This window comes from Clupea harengus, chromosome 14, assembly GCF_900700415.2.
Source record: "Clupea harengus chromosome 14, Ch_v2.0.2, whole genome shotgun sequence".
NCBI lineage: Eukaryota > Metazoa > Chordata > Actinopteri > Clupeiformes > Clupeidae > Clupea > Clupea harengus.
Window position 1 is genome coordinate 9,437,998 of NC_045165.1, and position 14,106 is coordinate 9,452,103.

The window sequence follows — 14,106 nt, forward strand, 5'->3', positions numbered from 1 at the left end:
TGCTATGGTAACGTCTGAAACGGCCGGCCTCCCCCTCCCTGTAGGACACAACAGGGGAGGCCGACTTCTGGGAAAGACTCCCTCGCCCACACACACAAACATGCGTACACCTTTTACTCACAAGCTTTTTATAGCTTTTTAAGTTGGGCCTTAATCAGCCCTCCTCCTTTGTGCAACCCTCTGTGTGTTCTGCCTGTAAATATTGTTACTAGAGTCTGTGTGTTCTTTGTGTTCAGTCTGGTATTAAAAGGGCACTTCTCGATCCAATACACTTTGGTCAAATTCAGTGAATTTCTCCTCGCGGTCCTCTAGCTGTGTGTTCTGTTCGCACACAGTCCTGGCTCTGTAAATCGGGGGGGGGGGGGGTTGTGAGCTGCTCAGACAGCAATACACTGTTCAAGCCAATCAGAACACTTTTTTTGTCTCGTTGTTGAGTTCAAATATCAACAATCTTTTGCCAGGATCTAGGATTGCACCTTTAACACACACACACACAGTTTTAATTCCTGTCTGTTTCTTGAGATATGTGTAAATATGTGTATTTTTTTGTTGCCATGATGGTTTTTGTCTTTCGTTGTTGCCATGATTGGTTTTTGTCTTTCTTTTCCTCTGTTTGTCTTTTCCTCCTTGCTCTTGCTCTCCGCTGTGTTGCTCTGTCCTGTTGTCCTCTGAAGGAGCCTTCTCAAAAGCGTAGAGGAGGAGTTGTTTATACGGTAAAACTAGCTGTGTCCGAATGAGAGTGTTTTTGCAATTTCTTTCACTAAGCCATGATAGATTCTCTGTGTGTGTGTGTGTGTGTGTGTGTGTGTGTGTGTGTGTGTGAGGTTGCAGTGACTAGGCTCCAGCCTGTGTACGTGTGTGCATTACTATAAGAAGATGCTAAGCAGTGCTCCTCTGTTCATTGCCACCCCTCATACCCCATCACCCAATGCCAGACAAGTGAGCTGTAGTCTCCCCTAGACCTACAGGCCCGCAGTGCTTTGATGTCAATAGTTCCAGTGGCAGTAATAGTGCCCACAGAGACAGCAGCGATGGTAGTGTGAATAATAATAATACTTAAATTTTATATAGCGCTTTTCTAGGTACTCAAAGTCGCTTTACATAGGGCGAAGACAAAAAAAAAGAAAAAAAAAAGAAAGACAGAGGAGCAAACAAAACAAACAAAGAGTGAATGCAATGTCCTTTGGAGGGTCCTCTTATGCAGCAGTTCATGGGAACAGAGTGGAGTTTTGATGTTCCTGCCCTGAGGGAGCAGGAACCAGTTTGACTGCCCCTCTACTGGAGCATCCTGAAAGGCCTGACGACTTTGCCTTTTTATAACCCCTGACTTTTGACTGTGTGAATTCTGTGACCCTTTGCCCCCCCCCCCCCCCCCCCCCCCCATTTCGCTTGAGGGCTGTCTCACCGACTCCTTGGCTTTCCTGAGTTTGTGTGGCATTGTGGTAAGGTATACTTGAGCTGTGGAGTCAGCCCCCAAGGCCTTATACACACATATATATACACACACACACACATACATACACACACACAGCATTATTAAGCCTTCTGGATGGTGGTGCTTAAAGGGTGCTTAAAGTTCACACACAGTGTGTGTGTGTGTGTCTGTGTGTGTAACTCAGACATCATGCATTTCACCCATTGGGATTTAGCGGTCATGCTCAAGGCACCCCCTGATCTGCACATACAAACAGACAGTCTGGACAGACATTGTTGTACTGTACTTGTGATGGGGTTAACACCTTAGCTCACATACATACATACATACAGACGTGGACAAAATTGTTGGTACCCTTACGTTAAAGAAAGAAAAACCCACAATGGTCAATGAAATAACTTGAAACTGACAAAAGTAATAATAAATTAAAATGTACTGAAAAGTAACTAATGAAAATCAGACATTGCTTTTAAATTGTGGTTCAACAGAATATTAATTTTAAAAAAACTAATGAAACTGGCCTGGACAAAAATGATGGTCCCCTTAGAAAAGATTGAAAATAATTTGACCATAGGGACATGTTAAACTAAGGTGTGTCCTCTAATTAGCATTACAGGTGTCTTCAAACCTGTGATCATTCAGTCTGCCTATTTAAAGGGTGAAAAGTAGGCACTGTGCTGTTTGGTGTCATGGTGTGTACCATGCTGAACATGGACCACAGAAAGCTAAGGAGAGAGTTGTCTCAGGAGATTAGAAAGAAAATGATAGACAAGCATGTTAAAGGTAAAGGCTATAAGACCATCTCCAAGCAGCTTGATATTCCTGTGACTACAGTTGCACATATTATTCAGAAGTTTAAGGTCCAGGGGACTGTAGCCAACCTCCCTGGGCAAGAGGAAAATTGATGACAAATTGAAAAGACGGATAATACGAATGGAAACCAAAGAGCCCAGAACAACTTCCAAAGAGATAAGAGGTGAACTCCAAGGTCAAGGTACATCAGTGTCAGATCGCACCATCCGTCGCTGTTTGAGCCAAAGTTGAACGAGGAGGACTCCACTGTTGAAAGCCAATCATAAAAAAGCGAGACTGGAATTTGCCAAAATGCATATTGACAAGCCACAGGGCTTCTGGGAGAATGTCCTTTGGACAGATGAGGCAAAATTGGAGCTTTTTGGCAAGTCACATCAGCTCTATGTTCGCAAAAATGAAGCATACAAAGAAAAGAACACTGTACCTCCTGTGAAACATGGAGGAGGCTCAGTTATGTTCTGGGGCTGCTTTGCTGCATCTGGCACAGGGTGTTTTGAATGTGTGCAGGGTACAATGAAATCTTAAGACTATCAAGGCATTCTGGAGCAAAATGTGCTGCCCAGTGTCAGAAAGCTTCGTCTCAGTCGCAAAACACAGCTAAAACACCCAAGAATGGCTAAGAGCAAAACATTGGACTATTCTGAAGTGGCCTTCCATGAGCCCTGATCTAAATCTTATTGAACATCTGTGGAAGGAGCTGAAACATGCAGTCTGGATAAGGCACCCTTCAAACCTGAGACAGCTGGGGCAGTTTGCTCACAAGGAGTGGGCCAAAATACCTGTTGACAGGTGCAGAAGTCTCATTGAGAGATACAAAAATCGATTGATTGCAGTGATTGCCTCAAAAGGTTGTGCAACAAAATATTAAGTTAAGGGTACCATCGATTTTGTCCAGGCCAGTTTCATTCGTTTTTTTTTTTAAATTATTATTCTGTTGAACCACAATTAAAAAGCAATGTCTGATTTTCATTAGTTCATTTTCAGAATATTTGTATTTATTATTACTTTTGTCAGTTTCAAGTTATTTCAGTGAACATTGTGGGTTATTCTTTCTTTAACAGAAGGGTACCAACAATCTTGTCCACGTCTGTATATGAGCACACTCACACCATCATTTCAAATAGCCTCACATGAACAGCTAGCCTTATGTTCTCATAAACAAAGTTGCATATTCAAGCACACTCTCTCCTGTACTCCCCAAACCAAACGACCCCTTTTTTAGACGTGTAGTTGTACGGTTGTACATCGCTCATGCACGCAGTTTCACCTCTCATCCCGCTTTAGATGAGTGACTGCTGTTATCACGTTCCATAACATTACTTCTCTCACCTCTCCTGTTTGTTCCCTTCAGCTTTCTCGCCTGTTCTCTCTGTCTGTCTGTCTGTCTGTCTGTCTGTCTGTCTGTCTGTCTGTGTCTCTCTCTCTCTCTTGTCTTTCTCTCTCTTTCTGTCTGTCTGTCTCTCTCTTTCTGTCTGTCTCGGTCTCACTCTCTCTCACTCTCCCTCTCTCTCTCTTGCTCTGTCTTTCTCTCTCTGTCTGTTTGTCTGTCTCTCTCTGTCTGTTTGTCTGTCTGTCTTTCTCTGTCTCTCTCTCTCTTTTGTATGTATGTTCATCTTTCTCTGACCTGTGTGGGTGTGTTTTTTTGCAGGGGTCACATCACTCACCTGGAGGATGCCTTCGAGGATGTGGAGCTGTGAGTTTCTTAGTTAAAACAAACACACACACACACACACACACACACACACACACACTTTGGCTTAGTCAGGTGACCCACTCCCACTCTCCAGGCTGTACTGTAACACTCTCTGTCTCTCCCAGCAGCAACACACTTAAACAAGGACCTCCTCCACCATTGCCCCCAAAGGTAAGTGTGTGTGGGTGTGTGTGTGTGTGTGTGTGTGTGTGTGTCTCTGTGTGTCTCTCTATGTTAGTTTGATGATAAAAACAGAGAGAGCTTGTCTTTCTCCTGTCCTCACTCTCTGCCACTTTGTACTTTCCTCCCCATGTATCTATCTTTCATGCCCTTAGTCTCTCTCTCTCTCTCTCTCTCTCTCTCCCTCCTCCTTCCAACTCGTCTTTTTCTTTCTTCCCTCTCATTTTCTCTCGCTCTTTTTCCATTCATTCGTTCCCTTTCCTGTACTTCCTGCTCCCCCTCTTTCATTTTCTAATTGTTCCGTCTCTCTCTCTCTTTGTCTCTAGCCGCGCTTGAACAGTTCCTCTGATGAGCTGGGTCTGAGCGACGGCCTCCTGACGGTGCGCCGCTTCCCCAACCCCGACAACGGCCCCGCCCCGGTCCCGCGCCGACAGAGCACCCCAGAGCGAGGCAGCCTATCAGAGCACAGCCCCCCTGACAACCTCTCCGCTTCAGTCAGCAGCCCAGGCGGCCTGCTCTCATACACCTCAGAGCATGGTAAACACACACACACACACACACACACACACACACACACACACACACACAACCGTCCTGATTTCTCAACCTTATTTCTACTCTCACACTTGCATGTGCATGTACGCACACACGCTGCCTTTCTGACAACTTCTCTACTTCATTTCTACTCTCACGCACTTCAGAGTATGGTACACTCACACAAACACACACAAAACCACACTTCACACCCATGCGTACACACTCACACACATGCTCTCACACAAACAAACAAACACACACACACACACACAGATACTGCATTTCCGCAGGCTCTTTCAACTTCCTTCAGCAACTCAAGTCTTCTGTCATGCTTTGGCACCATGTCGCACATGCTTATGACGATCTCATCACTATCATGGATACGCATTGGCAGCTGAACGCCTCACTATTGCGCTCTGGTAATGTCTTCACTATTGAGCTCTGGTAATGTCTTCACTATTGAGCTCTGGTAATGTCTCCCCACTTGCAAGAGACTCGCGGTGGTCACGGTTTTATCCTTTCACTGTTCTGCGTTCTTTCCTCTAATGGATGCCTGCTTTCCTTTTTCTCTCTTCCTCTCCTATCAAAGCTCCTCCCCTCGTAAAAAACAAAGGTAAGATGGAGCCCTAGTGCCCCGTGTCTGTCACTTTCTTAACAGAATTTTTTTTTTTTTTTTGTTTTTTTTTTTACTTTTTCTAAATATATTCCTCTTTGTGTTGTTTTTTTTTTTCTCTCTCTCTCTCTCGCTCTCATTCTTGCTATTCCAGATGAGGACTCGGACAGCAGTCTAAATGGTGACAGCACCAAGGCTCCCCCTGGTCGACCACAGAGGAAAGAAAGAAAGGAGTATCCTGTGAGTCACACACACACACACACACACAGCTTTTGTTACACCATAAAGAAACAAAGAGGAATGTATGGGTGTGTGCTACAGTATGGTATATGGTGTACATTACTATTCTCCACTGCTGGGCTTTATTGCACTTTGGTGTGTGTGTTTATTGGTGTGTGTGAACACACAGTGGGGTTTATTGCAAAGACGTTGTGGAGGAGTTGTGTAGTACACAATGGGGCTTATTGTGTGTGTGTGTGTGTGTGTGTGTGTGTGTGTGTGTGTGCGTGTGTGTGTGCGTCTGCGCGCGTGCCTGCGTGTGTGTTTGTGTGTCACTGTGAGTTTTTGTCACTGTTCAAGATGAGTGTACTGTACTGATTTTGTTTCTCCTCCCCTGCAGAAATCAGCCATCAATGGCCTCCCACCTACGCCTAAAGTCCTGGTGTGTGTCTGTCTCTGGTTTCTGATCCCATTGTTTTACAGTATTAATATTTTTGTTGCTTGGTTTGCTGTGAAAGACTGATCTCTGTGTGTGTGTGTGTGTGTGTGTCTTCTGCAGATGGGAGCATGCTTTTCAAAAGTATTTGATGGCTGTCCTTTAAAAATCAACTGTGCCACATCATGGATTCACCCTGATACAAAAGGTACAAAATGTGAAACACACACACGCACACACACACACACACACACACATATCTGTATGTCATATATATACAGTATATTAACCTGGGGTGTTTGTGAAACTATTTATTCTATTTTGTTTTCACAGACCAGTATTTGATCTTCGGTACAGAGGACGGGATCTACACACTCAATCTGAATGAGCTGCATGAAGCTACTATGGAGCAGGTATGAAGAGAGTGTGTGTGTGTGTGTGTGTGTGTGTGTGAGATGCGCTTTCATGTATCCATGCATGCATGAACCAGGCTGTCTCTTTGTTGAGTATACAGTATTACAGATCTCATTCTGAGTGTTGAAACTCTGAGACTCAGTCGAGGTATGTGTGTGTGTGTGTGTGTGTGTGTGTGTGTGTGTGTGTCGTTACAGCTCTTTCCCCGAAGGTGCACCTGGCTCTACATCATCAACAATAACCTGATGTCCCTGTCAGGTGAGTAGAGAGAAGGATGGTCACGCAGAACATATGAACGTACTAGCAGGCACACAGGCAAACAGACAGACAACTTCATCGGATAGACAGAAAAATGAAAGAATAGAAGGCCAAACAGACAGACAACTTCATCGGATAGACAGAAAAATGAAAGAACAGAAGGCCAAAAAGACAGACACATGACCGAAGGACTAGGAGCAGGACAGACTGACGGGGGCAGGGGTTGGATATGGGGCACTCTGACAGTAGAAGTATGCACCTCCATAAAATATGAATACTGGGACCAAATGAAGAAGAGGGTAGTGAAAGAGAAGATAAACAATAGGCACAAAAGAAGCAATTAGAACGTACACCAGGCAGCGGGTACAATAGACACCAGCCTCACGCGGGCATCAGAATAGGTACCTGACCTGGTGGATGGGCGCCAAATAAATATGGGTGCAACTGTGCATAAATATTGATACTTTCATCACGAGGGCCACCCAGATAATCTTGGTACTGTCCTGACAACAGCACCAGTAAAATGTTGGTGAGCTCACAGAAACGGCATTAGCTATTCGACACAACCGCAGATTAATTACAGCAATTAAGTTAACACATGGGGATGTCCGGCGTCTACCATAGAGGTCAAAATAAAGATCCGTTACAAATCAGTCTCATAAATCATAAATCAAAATATACTAAACTATCAATTTGGAAGTCTGATTAATAATTAAATGAATAACTACAACCAAAAATACCATATTAATAGCTAGTTAAGGTTGAAGATTTGGGGAGTACTGAATAGAAGTGGTTGGCGGCATTCACACTCTCATTAAATAAACCAGCATTTACAACCAAATTATCAGAATAAAAACACAATATGTCAGTTTGAGTCTTCTGTTCGCTCGTGTGGTTATGTTTAAGGCCAATGTATGTGTAATCGGTGTGATTATGGTGCCACGTTAGGAGAAGTAAGATGGTTAATGATAAATTGGTGACCGTTTGACTTTACGTAAGTTCCTGGTTAAAGAACATGCAAGTTCCTGATTTTAAATCACGAATTCCAAGTGTACCAACAGTGTAGAGATGAAGCCAGCTGCAAGGAGATTGAGACAAAGAGGGGTGCAGACACTGAAATGCCTTTTTATAGCACATTCTGTGTTATCAGCTACTGCTGAACACACATGTTGGTCACCAAGCCTATGTGGTCTCCCATTTTCTATGTGTGAACAGCTATCTGCAAGCTATAACTGCGTGTGTGTGTGTGTGTGTGTGTGTGTGTGTGTGTGTGTGTGTGTGTGTGTGTGTGTGTGTGTGTGTGTGTGTGTGTGTGTGTGTGTGTGTGTGTGTGTGTGAGAGAGAGGGTGTGCACCCTTGCATGTGTGAAAGCCAATACCCGTTTACTGTTTATAGCCCTGTGCTGTGATCACATATGGTTACTGTTGTGAGAAGTCTGATCTCGGCATCATCCTAGTTGCAGTTTACACAAACACTACTTACATACACATCAACAGAGGCACTTCCTTGGGTGTGTCCAGACTTAAAGTGGTGATTCGCTACCAATAAACACATGATCAACCCCATTCATTTGTATGGGTGTGAAGACGTTGTGCTAACATTTTTGCATGCACGGTATACATGCGTGTGACATTTCAGATGTGTAGTGTGCTCTAGTGTATGAAGTGTATGAAGAAGAGGAAAGGTTCCCGGAGGGTTCAGGAACACCAGATTTGCTCCGTTGAGTGCTTGTTGAGAACTGAACCAAGCTTCCTTTCAAATGATGTGTCAAAGATGGTGGGAGGTCAGTGCTGAATGATGCCGTTATAACTTCAATTCATGAAATGAGTGCACTGGTGCTCAAACCCACAAAATATGTTAGAAAATATGCCCACCTGACCCAGACTGCTCTGATTGACACCTTTACTGCTCACTGCAGTATATTAGTCAGTATAATTAGTGACGGTTTAAAACTGACTGATTATAATGCCCGCTGAATGTCCTGTTTTGTTCCACTGTGACGGCAGTGCCACAGCGTTTAGAAAACATCAGAAGAACATGCATGTTATCCATGAACGGTCACCATAATGCATTAAGCATTTCCAATCTTTGTACAGTCATTAGTTAACCGGCGTGTAATTATCTAAGTGTCCACCAGGGGTACCACAACCCTGTTCTTATATGATTTCGTGTGAGGGGAAAAAACGAGCGTTGGTTCTGAAGTGCTTCTGAGCTACTGCAACGCTGTAAAAAAAAATGCAGTTGTATGTGTTTTTAAGTGTTGCTACATCTTGCAGTCTAATGCTCTTTGTTTTTATCTCTCTTTCTCTTCCCTCTCTGTCTCCTCCCCTCCCACTTATTCATCTTCCTGGCTTCTTGTCTGCTATCATCAGAAGGTAAATTCCCGGGCCTTGTCTCTCTCTCTCTCTCTGTTAAATGTTGGCTCTGCTCCCTCCCTCTTTCCCTTGTGCCCCCAACACTCTTAATTTAATCTGCTAAGCGAGCCCACTGGCACCACGTGTCGTTTGTCTTCTAACCAGTGTAGTCTAATCAGTTTTTGTGTTGGCGTGCAGCCTTGTGGCCGTGCTAATTCCAACGCTCATTCCACTCTTTGCCTCCCCCTCTCAGGGAAGACCTCCTTCCAGCTCTACTCCCACAATCTGATTGGTCTTTTCGCGCTGCAGCGGAAGCCGGGATTGGCTTCTCAGTTCCAGACGCATCGTTTTCCCGACAGGATCTTACCTAGGTGAGTGTATGTGGTTACATGCATGTATGGGAATAACACTGTCAACCCTTGAGTTAGATTAGTACTACAGTGGCCTTTAACCTCAGACTGACCTTTGACCTATGTCGTCTGTTCACAGGCGGTTTGCCCTCACCACTAAGATTCCAGACACCAAGGGCTGCCACAAGTGCTGCATTGGTGAGGGTGATTGTTTGTTTGTTTACCTGTTTTCTCCCATTTGACCTTAACCTTGACCCAACCACATGACCAGAGGAGCATGAAGTTAAAATGTCGAAAGGTTGGCTGGAAGTGCTAAGCGTTTGGTTGTTGGCGTTATTCTAAGCTTGGTTCTGCTCTTCTGTATTTTCTGTTCAACTCGCTCCCTCTCCACCTCCCTTTCTCCCCCACTACATCTGACCATCTCCCTCAATAATCTTTACCTCCATTCCCCCTTTCTTTGCCCCTCTCAGTGAGGAACCCGTACACAGGGCACAAGTATCTGTGTGGAGCATTGCAGTCTGGGATTGTGCTGCTTCAGTGGTACGAGCCTATGCAGAAGTTCATGCTCATAAAGGTGAGTGGCCATACACACACACACACACACACACACACACACACACACAGGGAGGCATTTATTCACACAGATGCACATACTCAAAGCCACAATATATGTGTATATACAGTGTATATATTTATACAAAAAAAATGTATAAGTTGCTTTGGACAAGTGTTTGCCAAATGCAATAAACATGAGTACAGCACACACATACAGATGAGCTGACCGCTCAACAAATCCCATCTCTTCAGTCTTCACGCTCAACCGTAAACACTCAGCTCATGCACTCACCCTTTCTCTCTCTCCCTGCAGCACTTTGACTTCCCGCTGCCGAGCCCGCTGAAGGTGTTTGAGATGCTGGTGGTGCCCGAGCAGGAGTACCCCATGGTGTGCGTGGCCATCAGCCAGGGCAGCGAGCCGGGGCAGGTGGTGCGCTTCGAGACCATCAACCTCAACTCCTGCTCCTCCTGGTTCACCGAGATGGGCTCAGGTGCGACACAGTCTCACACAGTCACACTAGCTCTGCTTCTTGACATGATGGATTAATCCCTGTAGTGTTCTATTTCTCTTGTGTGTTTGTCTCATGGCGTTAGGTCAGACATTTACCCAATCAATCACATGTACACACACACACACACACACACACACACACACATTCATGAGCACATTTACACAATTGACATGATCAAATGCTCTGTGTAATATTGGGTTTTGTTGTGTGTGTGTGTGTGTGTGTGTGTGTGTGTGTGTGTATACAGGTGGCCATCAGGTGGATGCTATTCATGTTACTCAGTTGGAGAGGGACACTGTGCTGGTGTGCCTTGACAGTAAGTATGACACCTGGACTGGACTGGACTGGACTGGACTGTATGTTGGTCATATGGCCATTCCCAAGAAGTGAACCCCTCCATGACTTACACAACCCCTTACGTCTCTCTCTCCCTCTCTCCCCCTTCTCCTTGTCTACAGAGAATCTGAAGATAGTGAATCTGCAGGGCAAACTCAAGTCCAACAAGAAGCTTGCATCAGAACTCAGCTTTGACTTCTGCATCGGCTCCGTGGGTGAGTGTGTGTGTGTGTGTGCGTGCGTGTGTGTGCGTGTGTTTGGTGTGTAAAGCTCTCTGTCTTGAGTACAAATAGGATGTTTATCTATATGGCTTTGCAGTATGTGAGTAAGCTGTCATGTGTTTTATTTGTGTGCTGTTGTCATGACTTTGGGTGTGTCTGTGTGTGTTTTATTCAGTGTGCCTTCAGGACAGTGTCCTGGCCTTCTGGAAACATGGAATGCAGGGGAAGAGCTTCAAATCTAATGAGGTAGACACACACACACACACGTGCAAATACACTCGTGCACGCCTACACACACACACACACACACACACACACAAAGAAATGTTCACTCACATTTACACACACACGAGCGTTTACAGATACAGGTTATGACCTTACATCAGAAGAAGTAGAAGCCCATTGCACAGCCTTGGGCATTATATCATGAGCTGTATCCAATCAACACCCCTAATTAACCCCTGAAGTAAACAACAAAGTGGCGGCTCTCCTCTTTCATATGCAAGAAGTCATGAACTGATGCCTTGGCACCTCTCGCTCTCTCTCTCTCTCTCTCTCTCTCTCTCTCTCTCTCTCTCTCTCTCTCTCTCTCTCTCTCTCTCTCTCCCCCAATGGATACATGAGCTAATGTCTTGTGCAGACACGCCTCAGGGCAGGCAGCAGTTAGGGCTTCCACAGGCCGCTGGCTGACCACGACACACGCTGCCCCCGTGTGTCGTGGTGTTGGAAGGGCTCTGTTGTGTGTCAACTGTGGGTCAGTTTAATCGCATGAACACCCTCACCTGTTGACGTGCACGCTTTTGTACGCGTGTACTTGAGCCAGTGGAGACATACGTATTACGTACACACACACTCACTCACTTCGGTGCATAAGCACACATGCACACGTATATTTCGGTGCATAAGTGTGCACACACACACACACACACACCAACACACACACACACACACACATACTTCAGTTTGTAAGCACTCGCATGTTTTTGGACTTGCTGAACCTCCTCACACATATAGCACCCTCCACACACACACAGCACACATATTGCGGGCTCTTTGTGCTCGTGTGTGTGAGGCATGAAGGCTTGCTCTTTTACATGGTGTTAACCTGATCACGGAGCGCTCCCGCACACAATGAAAGGTCGGGGGTCGAGATGAGGTGAGGCGGGGTGTGTATGAAAGGCGATAGGGCCCGTCTGTTCCATCACAGCCCTGCTGAATGGGCCCTCGAAGCGCCCCCCACCCCCCCGCCCCTCGTGTGGCTGTGGGTGGATGTGTTTATTGTCAATATCCATACAAGCCCTGAGTGTTTGGAAATAGTGTTAGGAGACACTAGTGTTAAAATCTCATAGGAGTGTGTGTGACCATGCACGTGCGTATATGTTGTGTGTGTGTGCGTGTGCATGCACACGTGTGTGAAAATGGCCTTAATATGTACAATGTCAGTGTGTATTACTGGCAGTATTTGTGTGTGTTTATCTTTCTGATATGGAAATCAATGTCAGAAGCCCTATCTTACATAAATGTGAGTTGGTGTCCGTCTGTATGTGTGTGCTTCACTGCAGTTTGTCATAGCCTATGTAAACCTGTGTCACGCTGATCATTTGCAAGGTGTGTGTGTGTGTGTGTGTGTGTGTGCGCCTGTGTGTGATGTTAAAATGTCAGGCTATGTAAAATTCATGCCCGAATCAGACCAGTGTGGCAGCTGCACTGGGTGAACAGAGTGAATTATTCAGCCCATGTATGAAGCCTTCAGCCTCTCCCTCACACAGGACTACTGGAGGGGGACGCCTTTTGATGTGTGTGTGTGTGTAGGGGGGGTGTCTCTGCGGGCACCTCAGGTCTTGTAGCGTAGTCATCTAGGCGAGAGGGGATATCAGGTCTCCCGAGTTAAGCTGTTTTTATGCCAGGTGTGTGTGTGTATGCATACACCTAGAACTCATCAAGCAGGTGTCACTACGGCTTTGTCACCTTACTTTGCCCAGGAACACCCATCTGTGTGTGTGTGTGTGTGTGTGTGTGTGTGTGTGTGTGTGTGTGTGTGTGTGTGTGTGTGTGTGCGTGTGTGTGCGTGTGTGTGCATCTGTGTGCGTGTAAGCATGTTTGTGTGTAGATTTTTGCACGTGCTTGTGTGCATGTGCTTGTATGTGTGTTGCAGACGAGTAGCCCCCACTCTTTCCAGACCAGACAGCTGTGTTTGTCCTGTTTTTGATGGGATCAGCCCCCCCCCCCCCCCCCCCCCCCCCCTCCTCCTAAGCCTACAGATCCTATTCCCAACCTTTTCACAGCAGTCTGACCGATCTGATATGTTCACACCTAAAGGTCACCCATCAGAACTCACCTTTAGTTCCACACTCTAAACACACAACTGAACTTCAGCAGTGTTTGACACTGGCTTCAGTTAGGGTGCTTTGGGACGATATTGCGCTCTTATACACACATAACCTGCCTCTCTCTGCTTTGCCGTGTCATTGTGTTGTATTTGCTAACCCCCACCTCCCACCCTGTTGTTTTATTTCTCAACTCCATGCATTATCTAAAATGGCAGGAAATCATCAGTACCTGCCTAAACAGCCATTGCCCACCATATGTGCCATCTACCATTATGCAGTTTCAACAAATCCTTTTGCACACCACTTCGGTTTAAGTGTTGCCCTTTGATAGAAACTTCTAGAATTACTTCAATATTATGAAAATAACAAATAGCACGTTTTTATTATGTGATTAGACACTGTATTTCCAACTGAATATTTTCTCAAGCAAGAAATGAAGACATTTTGTTGTTATGTGTGGCGTTTAAGACGGCTTTAGTTTGTGTGTTTGTTATATTTTGTGGTCCTTGTGGGTGTCGTTAGTGAAGTTTTCCAGTCCTAGGTGTGTTTGTGTGTGTGTGTGTGTGTGTGTGTGTGTGTGTGTGTGTGTGTGTGTGTGAAAACACACATGTCTGTATTGTTTTGTCCATGTGTATTAATGAATCATCTCCCTCTTCAGGTCACACAGGAGATCTCTGACCCCAGCAGGGTTTTCCGACTCCTGGGATCAGACAGGTTAGTGTGCACATATAACCTCTCTCTCTCTGTCTCACTCACTCTCTCTCTGTCTCTCTCTCTCTCTCTCTCTCTCTCTCTGTCTCACTCACTCTCACACTTTCCCAGAGTGGTATATTATTAACTCTTGAGGCAC

General features: G+C 45.4%; 1 protein-coding gene across 8 annotated transcripts in view; it reads left to right on the forward strand.

Annotated features, from left to right (window-relative positions):
• Window positions 1-14,106, forward strand: part of map4k5 (mitogen-activated protein kinase kinase kinase kinase 5) — a 52,663-nt gene that overhangs the window by 36,239 nt on the left and 2,318 nt on the right. For 4 of the 8 annotated variants that reach the window (XM_031580412.2, XM_031580418.2, XM_031580414.2 and 1 more), the window contains 18 exons: window positions 3,897-3,941; window positions 4,067-4,112; window positions 4,448-4,658; window positions 5,248-5,271; window positions 5,426-5,511; window positions 5,891-5,932; window positions 6,050-6,134; window positions 6,260-6,339; window positions 6,538-6,598; window positions 8,971-8,973; window positions 9,206-9,323; window positions 9,442-9,500; window positions 9,773-9,876; window positions 10,171-10,348; window positions 10,617-10,685; window positions 10,828-10,920; window positions 11,102-11,172; window positions 13,915-13,970. In XM_031580412.2, coding sequence (XP_031436272.1) covers window positions 3,897-3,941; window positions 4,067-4,112; window positions 4,448-4,658; window positions 5,248-5,271; window positions 5,426-5,511; window positions 5,891-5,932; window positions 6,050-6,134; window positions 6,260-6,339; window positions 6,538-6,598; window positions 8,971-8,973; window positions 9,206-9,323; window positions 9,442-9,500; window positions 9,773-9,876; window positions 10,171-10,348; window positions 10,617-10,685; window positions 10,828-10,920; window positions 11,102-11,172; window positions 13,915-13,970 — 1,431 coding nt within the window. The remainder of the gene's footprint in view (window positions 1-3,896; window positions 3,942-4,066; window positions 4,113-4,447; window positions 4,659-5,247; window positions 5,272-5,425; window positions 5,512-5,890; window positions 5,933-6,049; window positions 6,135-6,259; window positions 6,340-6,537; window positions 6,599-8,970; window positions 8,974-9,205; window positions 9,324-9,441; window positions 9,501-9,772; window positions 9,877-10,170; window positions 10,349-10,616; window positions 10,686-10,827; window positions 10,921-11,101; window positions 11,173-13,914; window positions 13,971-14,106) is intronic. The other 4 variants (XM_012817134.3, XM_031580416.2, XM_031580417.1 and 1 more) reach the window with 4 other exon arrangements.